The sequence below is a fragment of the Pocillopora verrucosa genome, chromosome 7 (assembly GCF_036669915.1).
Source record: "Pocillopora verrucosa isolate sample1 chromosome 7, ASM3666991v2, whole genome shotgun sequence".
NCBI lineage: Eukaryota > Metazoa > Cnidaria > Anthozoa > Scleractinia > Pocilloporidae > Pocillopora > Pocillopora verrucosa.
Window position 1 is genome coordinate 17092710 of NC_089318.1, and position 19264 is coordinate 17111973.

Sequence of the window (19264 nt, forward strand, 5' to 3'; positions counted from 1 at the left end):
ATTTCGCAATCTTAATATGTATTTGACCAATATTCCCGAAAAATAGATAATACTCTTTTTATTCTTCAGGATGATTCATTTTTCGAGCTTAGGCGAGATTAAGAATTTACGCATTTTTCCTACTTCAATTACTAATATTTCTAGAACATGCCTTTTCGTGGCCATTGCGAAATTGATTTTAACACTGATTGATTGTTTTTTTCTAAAATGCAATCTCAGCGGGGAATGAAACCTGTCCGTAAAAATTGAGATCAGGAGAGTTCTGTAAATAATATCAACATAACAAAAATGCTTTTTCTCGGTTTCGGATGAGAAAGCGACGAAATGAAGTTTCAGAGGCCTTTAATTTTTCTACAGGTGAACCTGCCGACCTTTACATATGTCTTCTATGTACTTCTGCTGTACTGAGTGATAAAATTGTTTTTTAACCTTCAAAAAACATATATCCATTCGCCTTATAGGTTCAAGTCTTGATCGTGGTAATTATCAGAGGCTTAGCAAGTGGAGGTATGTTTAACTCGTGGGATTTTGTACGCAAGGAAACTTTGATGTCTCAATGAAGAAGGCACCTTTAAGGGTGTTATCGACGTTAAGGCCATGGAAACGTAATTTTCTTTTCTGGTATCAAACAGCTTTTTAGGAGATATTTTTATGCAATGAGACAGTAGAATCGTAAGCGTTTGCCGTTTCATCTTCATAACGAAGAAAAAAATATACTTTTATTTAGCTGTGCCATTCTGTTTTCCTTAAACGTAATACTTCATCTGCCAATTAATCCATACATCGTCGAGTCTCAGGCACTCGAGTTAGAAATGTCTCGAGTCAGAAATGCCAGGACTCGAAAATCTTCCCCATTTACTTTAATTTTTTCTGGAAATGACATTACGAATCTTGCAATAACTTTGAAATGTTTATGAATTCACGTTATTAATCTTGCAATAACTTTGAAATGGGTTTTGCCGAGAAACGTAGAGCGTGTGACGTAAAGACATGTTTATCGACCAGTGAGAGCACGACAGCGATATCGAATATTTTTCAAACAAATGAATTAAATTTCTCTATCCTTTTCCGCTGTTTTTCTCTTATTCAGCAATTTCTTCTCTTTTTCACCTTACTGAACGGTTGAGTGTATCGTTAGCAATTCTCGACAAGACAGAATATCCCTCGGTCAAAGAATTCAATTTGAGATGCTCAGCCTAAACCTAAATTGGTATTACCAACAGACAGTTGTTTTTGTTTTTGTCGCGATTTTTTCCCAATAGGTTTGAGTGAATAAATTGCAAAGAAAACATAAGCGCCAAAATAGGTTACTTTTCCGAGAAAACAACAAGATGTGAAATGGGGAATATAGATAGCAGCCCACCTGTCTTCATGCGAGAAATAAATTAATGGTTCTAAAATAGATTTCTCACAGTTTTTGTATTGTAATTTCTTAATTTTTATAAGTGAGTGAATTCTGTGTTACATGTCGTGCGTGTTATGTTAAGAATAAACTGTGGTATGGGAGGCAAAAATTTAGCGAAATATACCAATTTTTGGAACGCAGAAGCCTTTGATGACTGCTTCAGTAAAGCTGTTGGAGTTTCCAATTCAAGCATCATCCTTGACAGCTTCATGAGGGCAAAAAGTCATGATTCAAGCCACGGTTTCAAAACCCTACCATCATATGGACGTCTGAACGGTACCAGAGGCGATGGATGGTGCGCCGAAAAAAATGATGAAAAACAGTGGCTTCAAGTTGATCTCGGGAAAATTATTGAAGTGTGCGCTGTTGCAACCCAAGGAGACATCAATGGCAATGAATGGGTGATAGACTTTAAACTAGCGCTCTCTAAATCTTTTGAGGGCCGTTGGCCAACATATAGGGATGCTAACGACTTAGAAGTGGTACGATTTGCGCCAAAATGTTGTTTTGTTTTAAAACCGGAAAATTTATCGTTTTATGATGGTGTACAATAAGATCTTCAAGTACACAGTTTGAACCCAGGATTAACTCCAGATGAATATGAAAGCGATCTTCGCAACAAAGAACGCTACTTAAGCAGTAGTAAAAATAAGGCCCGAAAAATAAAATTCAGGACTGTACGGGATGACCTTTGCGATACCGATGCAGTGCGCTGCCGACTGAGCAAACAAACGGGTTAGATACGAACCGACATAATGACCATCTCCCAGTCGGCTTGTTGTCAGCGTTGTGTCTCTCTGATCTAGATGGCTTCACGGTCAGAGCATTTGATATTTTAATCCACTCCTTGTCTACGACTGAGTTCGTCTTTCTCTTCAATTTCGACAGTGAATTTCGTCGCCTATCATCGGTATGTAGGTGACGGAAATTGCTTGGTTGTGGGATTTACGAGAGTTGCACACCTACTTTATTGTTCGGTTTATGTACTGAACTCACAGGAATGGCGTTACCGTTCGTCGTTATACAAGCAGATAGGCGGATGGGGTGTTTCATCGAAAAAAGTCGTTTTCGTAGTTTTTTCTGGGATTGAGGAGGTTTTTGTTTTCTTCTGATAAAATGTCTGATGTGTTGCTTATTATTATACGCTAGAATCCTAATAGTGGGAAATTTGTGAGATTTTGGTCTCTGTTCAGTTAGAGCGATAAATGTACTGCCAAAGCAGCATAACAAAAACTGCATCGTCTGTCAGAAAGGGTGCGATCATCAATGTACTTCCTCTCAACTTCGACAATAACTTGGGAAAAAGGTAGTTCCATAGTTGTCCCTTGTAGCTGCTTGCAATTTTTATCGTCATCAAAATCTATTTTTAGGTATAAAGGCTTTTCTAAATATGTCACCTTATCAATTTTTCTCATTTTGTTAGAAATTTGGCAGGGAAGGTGGATCCAACACAATTAACCAACATCCATTGGAAGTTCCAGTTTATGCAAGATACATTCGTTTTCTTCCAGTTACTTGGAAGGGTCAAATCTGCCTCAGAGTTGAGGTTTACGGATCTGTTAGTAAGTTTGCTATCTATAAATGAGCTTACAAAAATGTACAGAAGCTTTAAAGCAGCTTACATTTACCCCAACGTTAAAACGTAAACGAATCAGATCTAATTCATATCGTGTGGTGCCACTGGAGTTTGCGCCAAAAGGCTACGATTTCTATGTTTCTTTTGGTAAATGCTTCAAGAAGTGTTTTGAAAACTCAGTTGTTTTTTTCCGGAGAAGCTGAGTGAGTGATGAGGGTAAAAAGTCAAAATCAATTAAATGACTTCTGAGACGGGGTTGTTCTTGAGGTGGAAATTGAACTTATAACTGAGGTCGTCGAGGAGATTTTTCGATTTTGCTTGCAAATAATTTAAAAACTTTCCCGACTTCTCGGTAATTTCATTGCTGTTTTATTCATGAACCTTCTGACTCCTTTTTCTCTTACAAATCAAACGCACTATCACACCTACGGGAAAGAGCTTTCCGTACTCAATGCTTTTTACATAGTTCTCATTGATTCGGTAAAAACTTGGTCTGCATGATGTCAATGTGATGTAATGAATGGGTGTAAGAATATTTGATAAACGAAAAAACTAGAGCACGCTTTAGATTGACTTGAAGTAGCTATTACGATAGAACCATGTAATTTGTGTTAATACAAAACATTAATGCTACTTAGAATGTGCAGAACCTCAAGGAATGGAGAGCAAAGCCATCGCCGATAAGCAAATTAGTGCCTCTTCACAATGGGATCACAATGAAGCTGCTCATAATGGTAGACTTCACTTTAAACAATCAGGTGACAAAGCAGGGGCTTGGGTGGCTCGCACAAATGATGAAAACCAGTGGCTCCAGATAGAGCTGATTAATCCATACGTTAAAATAACAAGGGTTGCAACGCAAGGACGAAACGGCCAAACTACGTTGAACTGGGTGACCAGCTATAATCTAACTTACAGCAACGATGGAGTAAAGTTCCACATTTATAAAGAACGTGGACATGTGGAGGCGAAGGTTTGATACTCATCTAAATTAATTTTCTTCAATAGTCCATCTCTATTAAATGGGAATATCTAAAAGAACACACTGTAAGAGTCAAACCATGCACTTCGTTAAGCGATCAATTCGAAAGTATAAAATTCAGCTTAAATTAACAGGAACTACTGAGTTGCTCTAGTAAATAAGCACCAAAGTCTGTGCTGATCATTTTCCACAGCTTCCAACTTTGGGGAATAAATTAGTTAAAGGAGTCTAATTAAAATTACAGCGGAAAAATTAAACTTACAAATAAGATAATTATATCAAGAAGCAGAGTAGAGAATTTTAACTGGCTCAAATCTCCATGATTTAAATCCGGGGATAATCTAACATTGCAAGAGATGTTTAGGGCTTGTTTTGGCCTTTCATAAGGGGACATTAGTCAGTATACCATGTAAAAGGAAACATTTCCACTAGAACCTCTACAGGTGGTGAGATTGGTTTGACATTTCTTTAATGATTATCCTGTTCTGAAAACGACAGTGTTAAAATGGGCTTTTTCATACGATTTGTCCCTTTCTTTCATTGTATCACGTAACAAATCACGTGACTTGAATCGGAAGTTCGCTCTCAGCACACTTTGATCTTAACTGTCGTTCGGAATAGAGTCTAAATAATCTTCAAAAAGTGTTAACTCTCAATTTTATAGGAGAATTAAGTCTTTCATGTTGTATGGATATTTTCGTCTTTCAAAGACGGAGAGTAGTTTAAGTGATGATAACAAAAATATGTTGTTAAATTTAAGAAATTAGTCATGATCTCTGATAAAGGCTGACATCAAACAACTGCCAAATTTCATGTCGAACAGATAATAACTCTAACGGCTTTTTGCGGACTATTTTAAAACGGTGGATTTAAATTTGACTTAAATACTTGAGACAGCCCAAGGTTGAAGAATGCAGTGCATGCAACATAGGTAGGAGGTTTACGTCTCTCAGTGTGTTGATCTCATTTTAGAATTTCGTTGGAAACTCAGACAAAGACACTGTTGTGTACCATGACCTCTTTCCACCAATTAGAGCAAGATACATCCGTTTCCGACCGACAGCCTGGTATAGGTGGATAACAATGCGAGTAGAGCTGTACGGCTGTTTAGGTAAAGATGAATTTAACCTGTTGATAATGAGTATTGCTTTGATTGACGTGCAGTTCGTAATTCACCTATCTTGTGTCCTATCAAATTTTGAAAATTATTGTGTTTAACTCAGTTTTGGTAAGGAAGGTAGTTGATTATATACTCTAAATTAAAACTTTCTGTTTATTATCTGAAAATTCAAAGAATGTCAAGACCCTTTTGGTATGGAAAACGGTGTCATTTCTGACGGACAAATAAGTGCCTCTTCAGAACTGAAAGCAGCTCATGCGGCGAATAAGGCCAGACTGAAAGCTTCAGAGGGAACGTGGCTGCCTCTCGTGAACAATGCCGACCAATGGCTTCAGATTGATTTGCTAGAAAAAGATACCATCGTAACGAGAATTGCCACACAAGGACTGAATGATCCCAAGAAGAAAAAATGGGTTACTAGCTACAATCTACAATATAGTAACGACGAAATTAACTTCCATTATTACATGGAACCGGCAGTAAAAAAGGTATATTAGAGTATTACAGGGTAAGTTAGTATTATCAACTGAGCTGACAACGTAAATTGGCCGCCGTAAAAAGATTCAAACTCGACGTGTCAAGCGTTAGCCCTTAGTCAGAGCAAAGGACTACCGCTCACTTCGTTCAGAGGAAATTACCATGTTAAACCCTCCCACCGACGCAGCATCACAGTTTCCTGATATTAAAGTATTGACGAGGCTTCTTTTTTCCATAAAAGAAGACAGTATTGCAAAAAAAAAACATGTAGAGTGCATCGTATATATCAGGAATTTGGCTGTTTTGTTCTCCTTTTATTGTTTCAATGCATGCATAGTTATTGAACATCTGTATAAAACATTCTAAAGTATTCTTAAAAACCTTTTGTAGTGGCCGGGGAGCGCGGCCAATTAGGTATGTCATCAGAAGAAGGAAAATTAAAATTCAAAATCTTTACCTTTCCAGACGAACATCTAGCATGAAAATTTAATACTTTTCCCACCTCAACGATTTTACTTTTTATACTTCCGTCCCAAACTGACCTAGAACTACCAACTTCTCTTTAGTTGTCTTTCACTTTAAATTCTAACTTACAATTTTTAAAAAGTCAGTGAGATTTAATTATCATAACTTTCTCGATCGAAGAAATCAGCAGATTCTTTTCATTTATTTTTTTGGACACATCAAGGCTTTTGATGGAAATACTAACAGGTATTCAATAGTTTACCACGATTTAAATCCCTCCATCGTGGGACGTTACGTCCGATTTCGTCCAATTGACTGGAACGAGGAAATTGCCATGAGGGTGGAGCTGTTCGGTTGTTCAGGTAATTTTAATGGTAGGACATAAGCTTTCATGTGAAGTCGTCACCAAGCCGCATCTCGAATGAAGCACATCCAAAAATGACGTTAAGCCTCATATGCAGTTGTAATCTCCCATTCTCCAACATTCCCCGATGGAAACTGTCCTCACAACATCCAGAGGCAGGATGATAAGTTCAAGACAAAGATTCATGGGTTCTCCTTCCCGCGGGCCAAAGCACCATCAGCTCCGACTAAGTAACAAATTTTATCAAACAACATCCTGGGGAAAGCGAGATAGCTCGGGTTGTGCTAGCCACTTGGCTCGTGATCCTTTCGGTCACATCGCGTACGCTTTTCTGCCTTTTTATGCCTTTGTCTAACAGCTTACTAGTCGTGTAAGGAAACACACGCATACGCGCACTGAAATGTACGAAGAATTACGATCTCCATACTCTCAAGGACGGACATATGGTAGGACGTACGACTCAGCAGACTGACAGAAAAAAAAAAAAAACTAAAGTAGGATAGGATAGATAGGGCAGAAGCACACAGGAGCTTACATCATCTAATACGATTTTTGCAGATTTGGATGAATGTCAAGAGCAGAAACACAATTGCCACCGCATGGCGCATTGTAACAATACTGTGGGCTCATTCAATTGCACTTGTCTTCAAGGATTTACAGGAGACGGTGTCAGCTGTTTTGGTATGGTATATGACCGACTCCACGTGCTCAAATATGTCTCAGCTGAAACCGGGAATACCCGGTTATAAAGACAAGTGATTTTCCGCAATCTTCAAATGAAATGTATAATTTAAGACAGGATTGCATCATTTTGTTGTTTAGAATGCATAAACGTTTTTTTTCTACGTGCCAAAGAGCTGTGGACGAGGAAATTTTGTCTCTAGAAAAGAAAACTATTTGAAAGATCATCAAGTCAATATTTCCTAATAAGCTACGAAATATGCACGCAGATATTTCCTTGGACAGTATGTGTGTTCCGAAGCTCCAAGTTTTCATCGTGCCCGCTCTCGAAAACTGGTACCTTTTGAAGGGAAAATTATTTGAGGATTTTATATATGAATAAGTCTTCTTCTTTTCCCTACATGTATGCCCATATTTCCTGTGACATAAATGCATACCTTGGTATCGTACCCATTTTCTCAAATAAAGTGAATTATAGATCACTTTAAACCACGATAACCGTTTACAACTTGCCGAACAACGTTTAACTCCAGATTTAGATAGGGTATGCTAAACATATTTTCCAACTCTGACGAGATCGTTTCATCAGTAATGATTTCTTCTTATACAAAAAGATAATGCGTGCCAGTAAAAAGAAAAATGGTACCAAGAATTCCTTGTTGGATAATCAAAAGACTCATTATTTTACGAGTTTTGCTGATGTTTCTAAGTTCTGAAAATTATCTAGGAAATGGAAAAGTTCACTAATCAGCACTGGAAAAAGTGTACATATGCCTCAACAAATGAGCGCATTTAAGATTTGGATGTCTGGTCATATTTTCTGTATCATTCTTGCCTCCTCGTTTCAATATTAAGTCAATGTTTTCTTTAAGGTTACAAACGAGGGCCATTTTCCAAATTGGATCACAAGAACTTCTTGTTTCACTTCATATAATGCAAGTTGTTATTTGTTTTCATAATGACCTTTAAATCCATAGACATAAACGAGTGTAAGGAAGAACTGGATGACTGCGCTCCTGAGGCAAAGTGCTCTAATAGATATGGATCATTCGTATGTAGATGTTTATCTGGATACTCTGGAGATGGACAATTTTGCAATGGCACGTATAATGAAGCTCAAACCTTTGGTTCACCGTAACGAACTCTGCCGCTAACATTCTGAATGAATTATTAGCTAAACGTTCTCGTAAACTTCGACATCTCGTCGATGAAACTGTTAAAAACAGACCTTAGATACTCATGCGACTGGAAATGTTGATAAGAATTAAAATAATAACAATGATTAAAAGACAACAATGATAAAACTGAAAATAATGACACTACTATTGACAGAATACCTGTCTTTGCAATATGGACATTTTCAAAATGTAATCTTACAGCTTTTGATATCTGTGAAGCAGATCGATTTCATGACATTCTTGAGGGAAATTTAGGAATCATTTCATAATCATCACTGTCAGTCTGACACCCCAACAGTAGTAACAAAACATCATCCATGTCCCATTCTTTTGCATATAAGCCACGAGAAATAAATTTTTTCCTTTGTTGGTTTGTTTGTTTGTTTTTTTTAGATTAGGTTTGACAGCTATATAGTCTTAAATACGTATTTCTCTTTTTCGTATAGATATTAACGAATGCACCACAAATGTGCACAACTGCGACCAATGGGCAGCCTGTAATAACACAATCGGATCTTTTAATTGCACCTGCTTCAAAGGATATGAAGGAAATGGTACAAGTTGTGCTGGTAGGAAATATTTGCAAGATCAATTCCTTCTTGCTGTCTTTTATTTAGTGAGGCACTTATCCTTGTCACAAGACTTAAACACATTTATGGAATTATGTAGATGTCGATGAATGTGCAACCTCAACTCACAACTGTCATGGAGTTGCTCACTGCTTTAACAATCCGGGGTCCTTCAGCTGCGAGTGCCGCAAAGACTACATTGGAGATGGAATAGCATGTGAGCCAGACGGTAAGATTCAATTCAAGTTTCAGTGAAACAAAACTGAGCTGAGAATTAATCATTTCGTTAAGGTCTATACATTACTATAATCGAACAAGGTGATGAAAAGTGGACAAAGCCTTAGATACTTTCTTCATAGCAGAAACCCTAGTGTAAAACACCAGAAGATAATTCAGTTTGTTTTCGATAGCAATTACAGAAAGCTTGTTTCTTTGAGGTTGAAAGCTAAAGAAGATGTTTTTCCAATATATTTTTAGGAGATTTCTCGGTGACCATCAGAAATATTTCAAAAGACAAGTACCATGCCACACCTGTATATCGTTCAGACAAAAGCGTCCAGGAAGCCGTGATACATGGTCTAAATGAAGACTTAACTGTACTGAAAAGCACTTTCGAATGGAGCGTGGTCAGTGAAATGGAGCTAGCTGCTTCCGAGTCAGCATTAGGCACTTTAGTTAGTCAAGGAACAAAGGAGTGGACAATAAACAGACGATCCATACCAGCAGGTATCTACCAAGTCAAATTCAATGCTTCAATTACAGTTGGCGATCAAGAATCCCCACGGATGCTCAATGCTTTTGATTATGGCTTCATCGAGGTTATTGCAGCTCCAGTGCGAGCAATCATTGATGGGGGAAGCAGTGTTCGATGGGGATCCAAAAACATTGTGACTGTGGATGGTTCCCTGAGTTACGATGCTGATATTGGTCCTGGAACACATACTGGGCTCAACTTCACGTGGACCTGTCGGAATAACGCTAATGTAAGCAACACTTGTTTCGGTTCATTTCATGGTAAAGGAAACTTAAGCTCCACGGTAATTAGAATTGATCCCAGTGGACTGGAAATCAATAAGACTTACTTGCTACGACTTACCGTTTCCAAGGATGTGAGAAGTTCATTTGCTGAAATGTCCTTTGGTATAGCTGCTGGAGAGGTACCTCAGGTGACTCTCAGGTAATTTTTTTTTCGAATTATGACAGACCGATGTTCACAGGTGCGTTCGACTCCGGATCGAGTGGTCCGGGCTCGTGCCCTGGCCAGGGTCACTGGTTGTGTTCTTAGGTAAGACACTTTACTCTCACAGTGCTTCTCTTCACCCAGGTGTACAAATGGGTACCAGCGAATGTGCTGGGGGTAACCTTGCGATGGACTAGCATCCCATCTAGGGGGGAGTAGCAATACAATAAACAGAAACCGGAGCTAAGCGCCGGCCCCATGGGCCACTTGGGCCTGCATAAAGGCTTTAACTTTTACTTTTAATATTCTCAGGCGGATTCTAAATTACTTGGGAAACAAATTAGATATCGGAGAGATTCGAGGAAACAGACGCTGGCTTTATATTGGTATTTAAAAGTACGATTAAAATCTTTTTCGCAACTTAAGAATAATTTCAATAAATTGGACTTAAAAGCTTCATTAGGTATCTCAAGGTTTGGCGAAAGTGCAGCATAGCTATTAAAGACCTGCTCCACTAGTGACTGGCGGGTACTGGTTTCAAAGAGTCATATCGCTATGCAACTGAAACGCCTTTTTCAAGCGCGTAGGCATATTTCAATTCAGCTATTTACGTTAAGTCAATAAAGTGCCATTGAAGCTGAAACTGTTTTGACAGTTCTCCACACTGCTTTTTGCTTTTGTGTATATTTGTGTATGTTCTTTTTTTTGCTTTGTTTTTGCTTTTTCATAGTTTACTTTCTTTTCTCTTAGATGCTTCGTAGATTGTGGTGCAATAGTATCTGCGTCAAACAAGCTCCGGGTGACATCAGAGTGTCCTAATTCTCCTTGTAGTGGATCCACTTATGAATGGCGCTTGTCCAAATTAAATGGTTCAAAATGGTTAAACATACCTATTTTACCCAATATGACTTCAACTGCTGTAAATGCTACTAATATGATTATCAAGAAGAATTCATTGCAATCTGAATCAAAATACAATTTAACGTTATTTGTGAAATCTCTGGAGGAGACATACGGGTTTTCTACGCTCCTCTTTGAAACTGCAGGGGAGCCGCACAGTGGTTACTGCACGACGTCAGTCTCTGAAGGCGTTTCACTGGAGACTGAGTTTACTTTCGAGTGCTTCGATTGGCAGGATGCAAGCTTACCGCTCACTTATGAATTTACCCTTGGAGAGGAGCCTATATCTTATGGCACATCACCCTCGTCTGTATCGACAGTGTTACCGACAGGATTACCGGACAAAGATTTCCTGCTAGAAGTCACTATTGTTATCAAAAATGCAGTTGGGGTAGCTGTTGAACATAAATTATTTATCAAGGTGCAGTGATTGATATTACAAAGCAAGAAAAATTTGGAACTTAACCAAAGATTTTCATGTTCTAAAATTTTGATCTATATAAACGGTATGTTTTTTCTTTACCTACTGACCTCTGGAGTTTTTTCAGCAAAAAACTTCCATTATCATCTATTATTAAGACGCCGTTGCTAGAATCCATTAAAAATCTGTAATGGACACAAATTTTCGATTTTTCTCACAAAAGACTACAATAAAACTTTTCGTCTGCAGGTAAAGCCATCATCAAGCCTTGATTCATGTGTTTCGTCACCCGAGCAAGTTGCAAACAAGTTAAAAAGTTTTGTAGTAGGGGAAGGTAACAAGCTGGATGAATTTCTCAACAAAGGTGAACTTAGCCAAGCTGTTCAACTCGGTATATCTGTCATCAAGTCTGCAAATGAAAAAAGCGAATGTGGAAAAGAACTGGACCCTAAAGACAAAGCTTTGGTACGTGAAAATAAAAACTACTTAAATGTACTCAGCAAGACTTAAAGATTTCTCTCGTAATTTCGTTTTGATTATCTGTATTACTACACAATTTTATTGCCATTTCTATTTATCTTTAGTGGAAGGTGAACGTTAAATATGTTTGGCACACTTCTTTTTGTTTGTAGATCTTAAGCACATTAATTACGAAGTTTACAGCCATAACACCAGAGAATCTTGAAATGTCTCGTCTGGTTATGTCCGTGGTGAGCTTAGCTATGGGAGCTGAGGTTGACGTCAGCGATAACAGCAACAATGACAACCTGGTGCGCCCTATAAATTTATATGCAAACATATACGAAAAATCAATTTTAGCTTGTACATGGTAACGGGAAACGAACTGATCTCTGTTGCATGTCCATTGAAATAACATCGAATGAATATCGGAAAGTTACAGCTTTCAAATTTCAAGCAATGACGAAGTTGAAGCTGATGCCTCCCTAATAATAAATAAACTCGACTGCTAACCAAGCAATGCTCAGTACGATTGACAAAAATAGGCTTTTTCTCGCCTTAAAAGGATTCTGGTTACAAATAACTGAGAAATTTTGACCCGAAGATAATAAGGAGACAACTAACGAAGTTAAACTTACAGGTAAACTTAATTAAGGAACTTGCGTTTGACTTACGTTGTGATCTCAGAAAATGTCTTTCCTTTTTATTTTATTCGAATAATGTTGTCCGTTTTCTTGCTACCAATATCCCAAAGAGCAAAGTGATTCGTTGATATTACACTAATTTTTTTTTCTTATCAGGAGTTGACGATGCGATTGACCGAGAGTACCTCAAATATGATGATTTCTACCCTTAACGATCCAGAAGAGCCTTTTACACCAGCGTTGGAACTAATAGCTACAAGTGTTACAGGCTGTCTAACCAATGTTTTGAAGTCTGCTGCAGGCTCGAGTCAAGATAGAGCAGATTTGGCAGCTACCGCAACATCTCAAGAGGTAAGGATTGCAAACACTGGTTCCAAATTAAAAATAAACTCACCCACGTATTCCCTTGCTAGTAGTTTTTTTTACTACAATTTTTGATGACTCATTTTATGGGACTAAGAGGGAAAATAAAGAGTCTAAGGAAATCTAACAGTCATTAGAAAAACACGTTACGGCTTACAATCTTTCTCTCCTTCCAGTTTGTGAAAAAGGCCTCCGAAAAACTGAGCAGCATGAGTGATGCATTTTTTGGCCGTTTGGTGCCATCAGAAGATCTGGTCCTAAAAACTCCGAGCTTGGCAATATCGTTGAAAAAGGTCACAGCCGATGATGCCAAAGGACTCAGCATGGGAGATGGACCAAGCAAATTCAAGCTACCCAGCAGCCTTGGAAATATAGGTGGTGGAGAGATAAATGCAAAGGTATGATGCCATTCTTATCTTAATTTTCACCTTTTCACGAAGATGATGAAGGACATAAGTAATCACTGATAGAGAAGTTAGGCTGTCTTTTACGACATTCAAGTGTATGCGTTTTATTCGTGGGATAAAATATTAAAGCAACCTGCACTGATATTCTCAGAATTCTGTGGACGTCACTTCAGTTGACCGAAAAAGTAATCCAGTAATGCTGTGGTTTCATTTGACATACTGTCAAACAACATAACCTATCTTATAACTTATCGTCGTGTAATCTGAATGTTTGAATGTATAGAGTCCCAGTAATGGCAACCGACGTCTCAGCAAACATAGCTGAAGTCATCACAAGAGTTAGTTGCCAGAGTCGGAGAGTCCGAATCTAACAGATTGTGTGTCTTATTTCAGATGCAAGCTGTTGATTTCAATCCTTTTACATGGGACAGTAGCAGCAAGAAAATCAAATCTAGCGTCACGAGTCTCGAGCTTAAGAGTAACAGTGAAGGAAAGCTAAATGTGTCAAATCTTGATCATGACATCGAGATCGTCATTCCGATTTCCAATCCACCAAAGAACTCCAGCAACTCAACACAACATTATTTCCTGAAGCCTGACCGCATATCATTCCGAAGTTATTACGCAGACCTGGCGGACGTCCCTGTCTCTTTAAGATTGGGTTTGGCCATGACAGGAGTGGAAATTGAAATGCGAATTAAATTTGGACAACGACCAACGATGATGGACTTCGACCACAACTTTACTTTTATGTTTAATTCTAAATGTGACAAACAAACAGTTTTTAATACAACCTGCTTTACCAAAGATGGGTCTGTTAAAGTGACGCCTTCTAAGCCTGGTTTTCTCTACGTGGGCTTGTGGATTAAAGGCTCTAAGAATGAAAGTCAACATTCTAGGCAAAGAAGGTCATGTTTTGATCATCGTCGCGAACGACGGTCATGTGTCGGCGTTAAAGATCCACCACCGAAAGGAGTCCTTAAAACCATGGTTCCGCAATATGACCCAAATACAGACATTAACTACACTTTAACCATTATCCAGTCAAGCTGTTTGTATTGGTCAGAGGAAACAGAAAAGTGGACTGCGAAAGATTGCAGGGTAAAATAAATAATACAAAATTTTCAACTTCTGATAAACCTAAACATAAGGTATGTGAAGTCCTTCGTGTCCTATTTTATTCCACAATGAGGAAACGTATTAGCTCTGTATTAAAAGTATATCAACTAGAAACAAGTTTTTGATTTCAAAATTGCGGAACTTTGTAGTCGAGGAGACGATACTCCTCAACAGGTGCGGCTTTTCAAGCTTCTATCAAAACTTAGCCATATCCGATATCAGTTCCTTTCCTTGCGGACTGAGTTAAGGCTGGTAACGTAAGGGGAAATCGATTCACCAAAACTCTTTTCGTTAAATTTAGATGATATATTTCAGGACATTTAAATCCACAGGTCAGTCAAGATTCAAACACTACGCATCTGGTATGCCTGTGCAATCATTTGACATCTTTTGGTGGAAACTTCATCCAAGCACCGAATCCAATTGACTTCGACAAAGTTTTTACTGAGTTTTTAAACCTTGCTGAAAGTGGCAATATCTCAGTACTTGTGACAATTGTCTGTTGTTTCCTTTTGTACTTCGTGGTATTGATCTTTGCAAGAAGGTCCGATAAGGGAGATGAAGACAAAGTATGGTTATGGTTGCTACTACATCTAATTCAATATTCTTGTTCCTAAATAGTTTGCTTTTTTTCATTTTTAGGCTACTATTGAAACATAGATAAAACCTGCTACGTTCTTACCAATATATTTTTAACACCAGAATGTACCCTTCTTTTCAGATTTGCCCTCCTAAATTGATATCAGTTGTTAAGGGAGGAACATATTACTACGATATGGTTATAAGCACTGGTGTGTGGAAACATTCAGCAACAACAGCTAACATAACCATTAGTATCAAGGGCGACAACAACGAGCAGAGTCAAATTCCATTGCGAGAGAAAGGGGATACGAGCCAGTTTTTCGGTCGAGGGAGTATCAATGGCTTTGTTCTGGTGATGGCTGAGACCATTGGCACATTAAAAGAAATTACTTTGGAGCACGATAATTTGGGTGATAATCCGTCTTGGTTTGTGGAGACTGTAGTCATTAAAGACCGGCAGACGGAAGAAATGTGGGTGTTCCCCATTAATAGATGGCTTGCGTTGGAGAAAGGCGACGGTCAAATAGAGGTTACTGTGGACAGCACAACTTACTCTACCTTCTCGGCTCAGGTTCGTTCGCGCTTTGCTCGAAAAATTTCCGACAGTCACCTGTGGATGTCAGTGTTTGGAAAAGCATGCAGCAGCACCTTCACACGTGTGCAAAGAGCTTCATGTTGTCTTTCAGTTTTGTTTAGTGCAATGATAGCTAATGCCATGTTCTATAACATTGGTGGCGAATCCGATGGTGCTATTCAGGTTGGGCCTTTTAAGTTTTCTTGGAAACAGATAGTCATCGGAGTACAAAGTGGCATTATCATTGCACCTATAAACATAATAATTGCTTTCCTCTTTAAGTCTAGCAGACCGAGGAAGAAAAGGAGTGAAAAATACCAAGTGACAGACGAGGCCCAACGACTTTTGGATGAAATAACAGACACTGGTTGTATGCTACCTCATTTCTTTGTCTATGTAGGCTGGTTACTCTGCTTCTGTACGACTATGGCGGCCGCAACGTTTACGCTGTTTTACAGTCTAATGTGGGGAAAGGAAACCTCTGAGCAGTGGCTTGCTTCCATCTTGATCTCCAATGGACAAGATATTTTCGTTGTACAACCCACGAAGGTAATGGTAGCAGTCATCGTTATATCCTTTCTCCTGATCAGAAAGAATAAAATGCAATATAAAGAAGAAAAAGAGGAAATTACAATCGATCCACTAGCAATTGAAATAGACTTTTTAAGTGATGATCCCAAACAGCGATTTAAGAAATGTCAGCGTGAAAAGATGAGGGAGAGGTCTAAAAAAGAAGCTCAGTTAACAACCATGACAAGAGACATTATCCTTCATCTGATATTTGTGTTTCTTCTGGCCATCGTTTCTTATGGAAACAAGAATGGAAATCGTTTCCTGATGACAACTGAGACGAGAAATCGATTCACTAAATTCAATGTGGTAAGACTCTCGTTTTAGCTAAAACACACTTTCTAGTTTATAGTTAGAAGGCATTTTTGTTGTATTTATTTCTCTCTTGAAAAACAAACCCAAAATCGTCGAAGAATGAAATGACTTTTTAAAGAAAAATTAGAGCTAGGGTTAACCCTCTAACTCCAAGATCAAATTTGTAATTCTCCTTACTGTCAACCATACTGTTCTTATGATGTCAGTTGAGAGAATTTAGTATTGGATCAGCCAATTATCCCCAAATTGATATTTTCTTTATTCGCACACTTATCTGGTTGATATTGCATTAACATTGTAAGAAAAAATTCACTCATGGGTGTTAAAGGGTTAAAGCATTTATCCCTGCTGGTGAGCTGCAATTAGATAAATCGCAGAAAAGAGGCTTGTAAATGCTCAGGTACATCCCAACTGATCTACGGAGCCATATGTTGGAAAAAGGTCAGTTATCATCAGTTTTTCACTCCCGGTATGTGAATTTCAATTCAAAAAACCAAATATTACAATCAGTGCAAAAAATAAAAGTTAGGATCTGCCTTTTGTTTTGTTGGATTATTGTGTTTATTTGTTATTTTCATAAATATATCAACCTCATGAGATAACAATGTCAACATCTCTCAAAGTCATATTTTTTATTTTAGGTATCTGATGCACAAAGATTTGAAGCCTGGTTAAGGAACGAGTTCCTATCAAACATTTATAATCAGGTGTGGTATAATGGACTTGAAGAAAAAAACGACCTATACATCGAAAACAAGATGTCCATACTAGTAGGAATGCCTTGGTTGCGACAGCTCAGAACTAGAAAAGGTATACTCAAATGAGATTGATCTATTTCCTTTTTTTTTATTGCAAAAAATAAATTTCGAAGAAGGCTCCTGTTGCAAAGTGCATGGAAAAATGAAACTAATAAATTATAGGAAACATAGAGAGAGCCCTATTTCGAAATGATGTGACATACTCGCCTCTGCTAAGTGTTTTTGCAGCTTAGTAAAGTCAATTTTAACCTTTGATGATCACACTGTTGCTCACTTCCCAGTGTGCTGAAAATTAATCGAAACAAAATCTTCCTATTCACACGTCTTAGAAATCACTGGATTTTTTAAATAGGACATTCATTTTGAAATATAAATCTTAAAGAATCAGCTTGTTTATTTTCTTTTCACCTTAACATCATCAATGGAAACTAGAGGTTTTAATTTTTGTCTTTGTATTTTTCCTTCAAGGTTCCTGCGCATCCCATCCTAAAATCGTCTCAACTTGCTATCACGACTACTCCTCAGATAGGGAGGACACTACTTTCCTAAGCCTTCCCGGCTGGAGGCCTCTTCCCTTCAACTCATCGTGGCCAAATGCTTTAGAAATGTGCCCAAAACCTTGGCGATACCAATCAGCAGCAGAACTTCGCAACCATCCTATCCAGGCGGCATACAATTCATATGAAGGGGGTGGTTATGCAGCTGTTATGGGATATGACGAAACCACTGCACAAGGTGTCCTCGACGAAACTATTGGCCTTGGTTGGCTTGATCGCCAGACTCGAGTTGTAATTCTAGAGTTTGCCGTTTTCAATATCAATACAAACTTGATTAGCGTTGCAACATACTTTTACGAGGCCATAGCTACTGGTGCAGCCTACACTACAAGAAGAATTGAAACACTGGAGTTGTACAGCACTGAGTCAGGAGCTTTGATGTTTTTCTTAATTGGCCAGTTTCTGTTCATGGCAATGGTCCTCTTTTACTTCATAGTTATGTTAGTTCACCTTTATCAACAACGCTTAGGTTTCTTCAAGTCTGTTTGGAACATGGTGGATTTCTTTATGATTATTTTCTCTGTAGCCTCTGTAGCATTTTACATGATCAGAGCTAAAAGCGTTTTGAACACTATCAAATCTATTCAAGCCAATCCATATGAAATCGTGCATTTCCACACAGCCTTAAATTGGCTTAACCTAGAAAATGCGTCTATTGCTATAGCTGTTTTTATGGTAACAGTCAAGCTACTAAATCTTATTCGTTTTAACCCACACGTAATATACTTGTTTTCATCTTTTCGGCAATCAATAGGCTATCAACTCTCGTATGTGCTCTTTTTTCTGATCGTGTTCAATGCATTTGTTGTAACGGGTATGCAACTTTTTGGTGGAGTAGTATTAGAGTATTCTAGTTACCTCAACGCAGTCATGTCTCAATTCGAATTCCTGTTAGGAAAAGCAGTCCCAATGGACGCTCTTCGAAGGGACAAACCCTTCATTGGTCCGACGTTTGCGTTTTTGTTTTGTATATCCACAACTATATTTCTTATGAATATGCTTGTTTCTGTCCTCAATGAATCATACGGTGACGCAAAAACAAACGCAGAGGAAAATGCAAAAGAGCTTGAAATGGCACGTTTTATTGAGGAGCGTTTAATGGACATTTTCCACGAGGGAAGTAATCGGACTGAGTTTAAGTTGTTTTGCGATGAGACAACATTCGCCAACATGTGCCTTTCTGAAGCAGAGCCATTTTGTTTAAATTCTGAAAGTATTATCCAATGTACAGAGGAGCGAATGCTAAAAATTGAAAAAAGACTAATTGTCCTCGCTCGTCGAACAGAATGCATGGAGGCTGATTATTTGAAAGAGGAAAATGACTTAATTGACCTCTTGTTATCAATGATGAATTCTTTGGTGCGTGATTCGGAAAAAAAAGCAAAAGATCGTCCCTAAATGCAGAGATGTCTTATTTTATAAGTTAGCCTAGTTTTCTTTTCTTGAAAGCGTGGATATTATTAAATGTTTTTCTTTTAGGTAATTGTATCTTATAAGTAAGGCTTGAGGGAATATTACCATCAAAAAATTATCAAACCAAATGAAGGAGGTTTCGTCATCGTCCGGTATCATAGTTGATTGGAAGTGTAACTTACTTT

General features: G+C 38.1%; 3 protein-coding genes across 3 annotated transcripts in view; 2 read left to right on the forward strand and 1 right to left on the reverse strand.

The window, feature by feature from the left end:
* LOC131787205 (matrilin-4-like) overlaps positions 1-19264 on the reverse strand; it is a 402738-nt gene that overhangs the window by 144673 nt on the left and 238801 nt on the right. The gene's annotated exons all lie outside the window — the stretch shown is intronic.
* LOC136282182 (venom prothrombin activator oscutarin-C non-catalytic subunit-like) lies at positions 1873-8208 on the forward strand. The gene is made up of 8 exons (XM_066169502.1): positions 1873-1887; positions 2829-2967; positions 3620-3954; positions 4936-5074; positions 5258-5571; positions 6249-6387; positions 6948-7070; positions 8048-8208. The coding sequence occupies exons 3-8, from the start codon at positions 3640-3642 to the stop codon at positions 8206-8208; spliced, it is 1191 nt and encodes a 396-aa protein (XP_066025599.1). The 5' UTR covers positions 1873-1887; positions 2829-2967; positions 3620-3639.
* On the forward strand, positions 10902-19263 carry LOC136282183 (polycystin-1-like protein 2). The gene is made up of 10 exons (XM_066169503.1): positions 10902-11288; positions 11568-11783; positions 11951-12088; positions 12578-12772; positions 12961-13182; positions 13585-14292; positions 14643-14879; positions 15032-16345; positions 16993-17161; positions 17578-19263. The coding sequence occupies exons 1-10, from the start codon at positions 10902-10904 to the stop codon at positions 19062-19064; spliced, it is 5073 nt and encodes a 1690-aa protein (XP_066025600.1). The 3' UTR covers positions 19065-19263.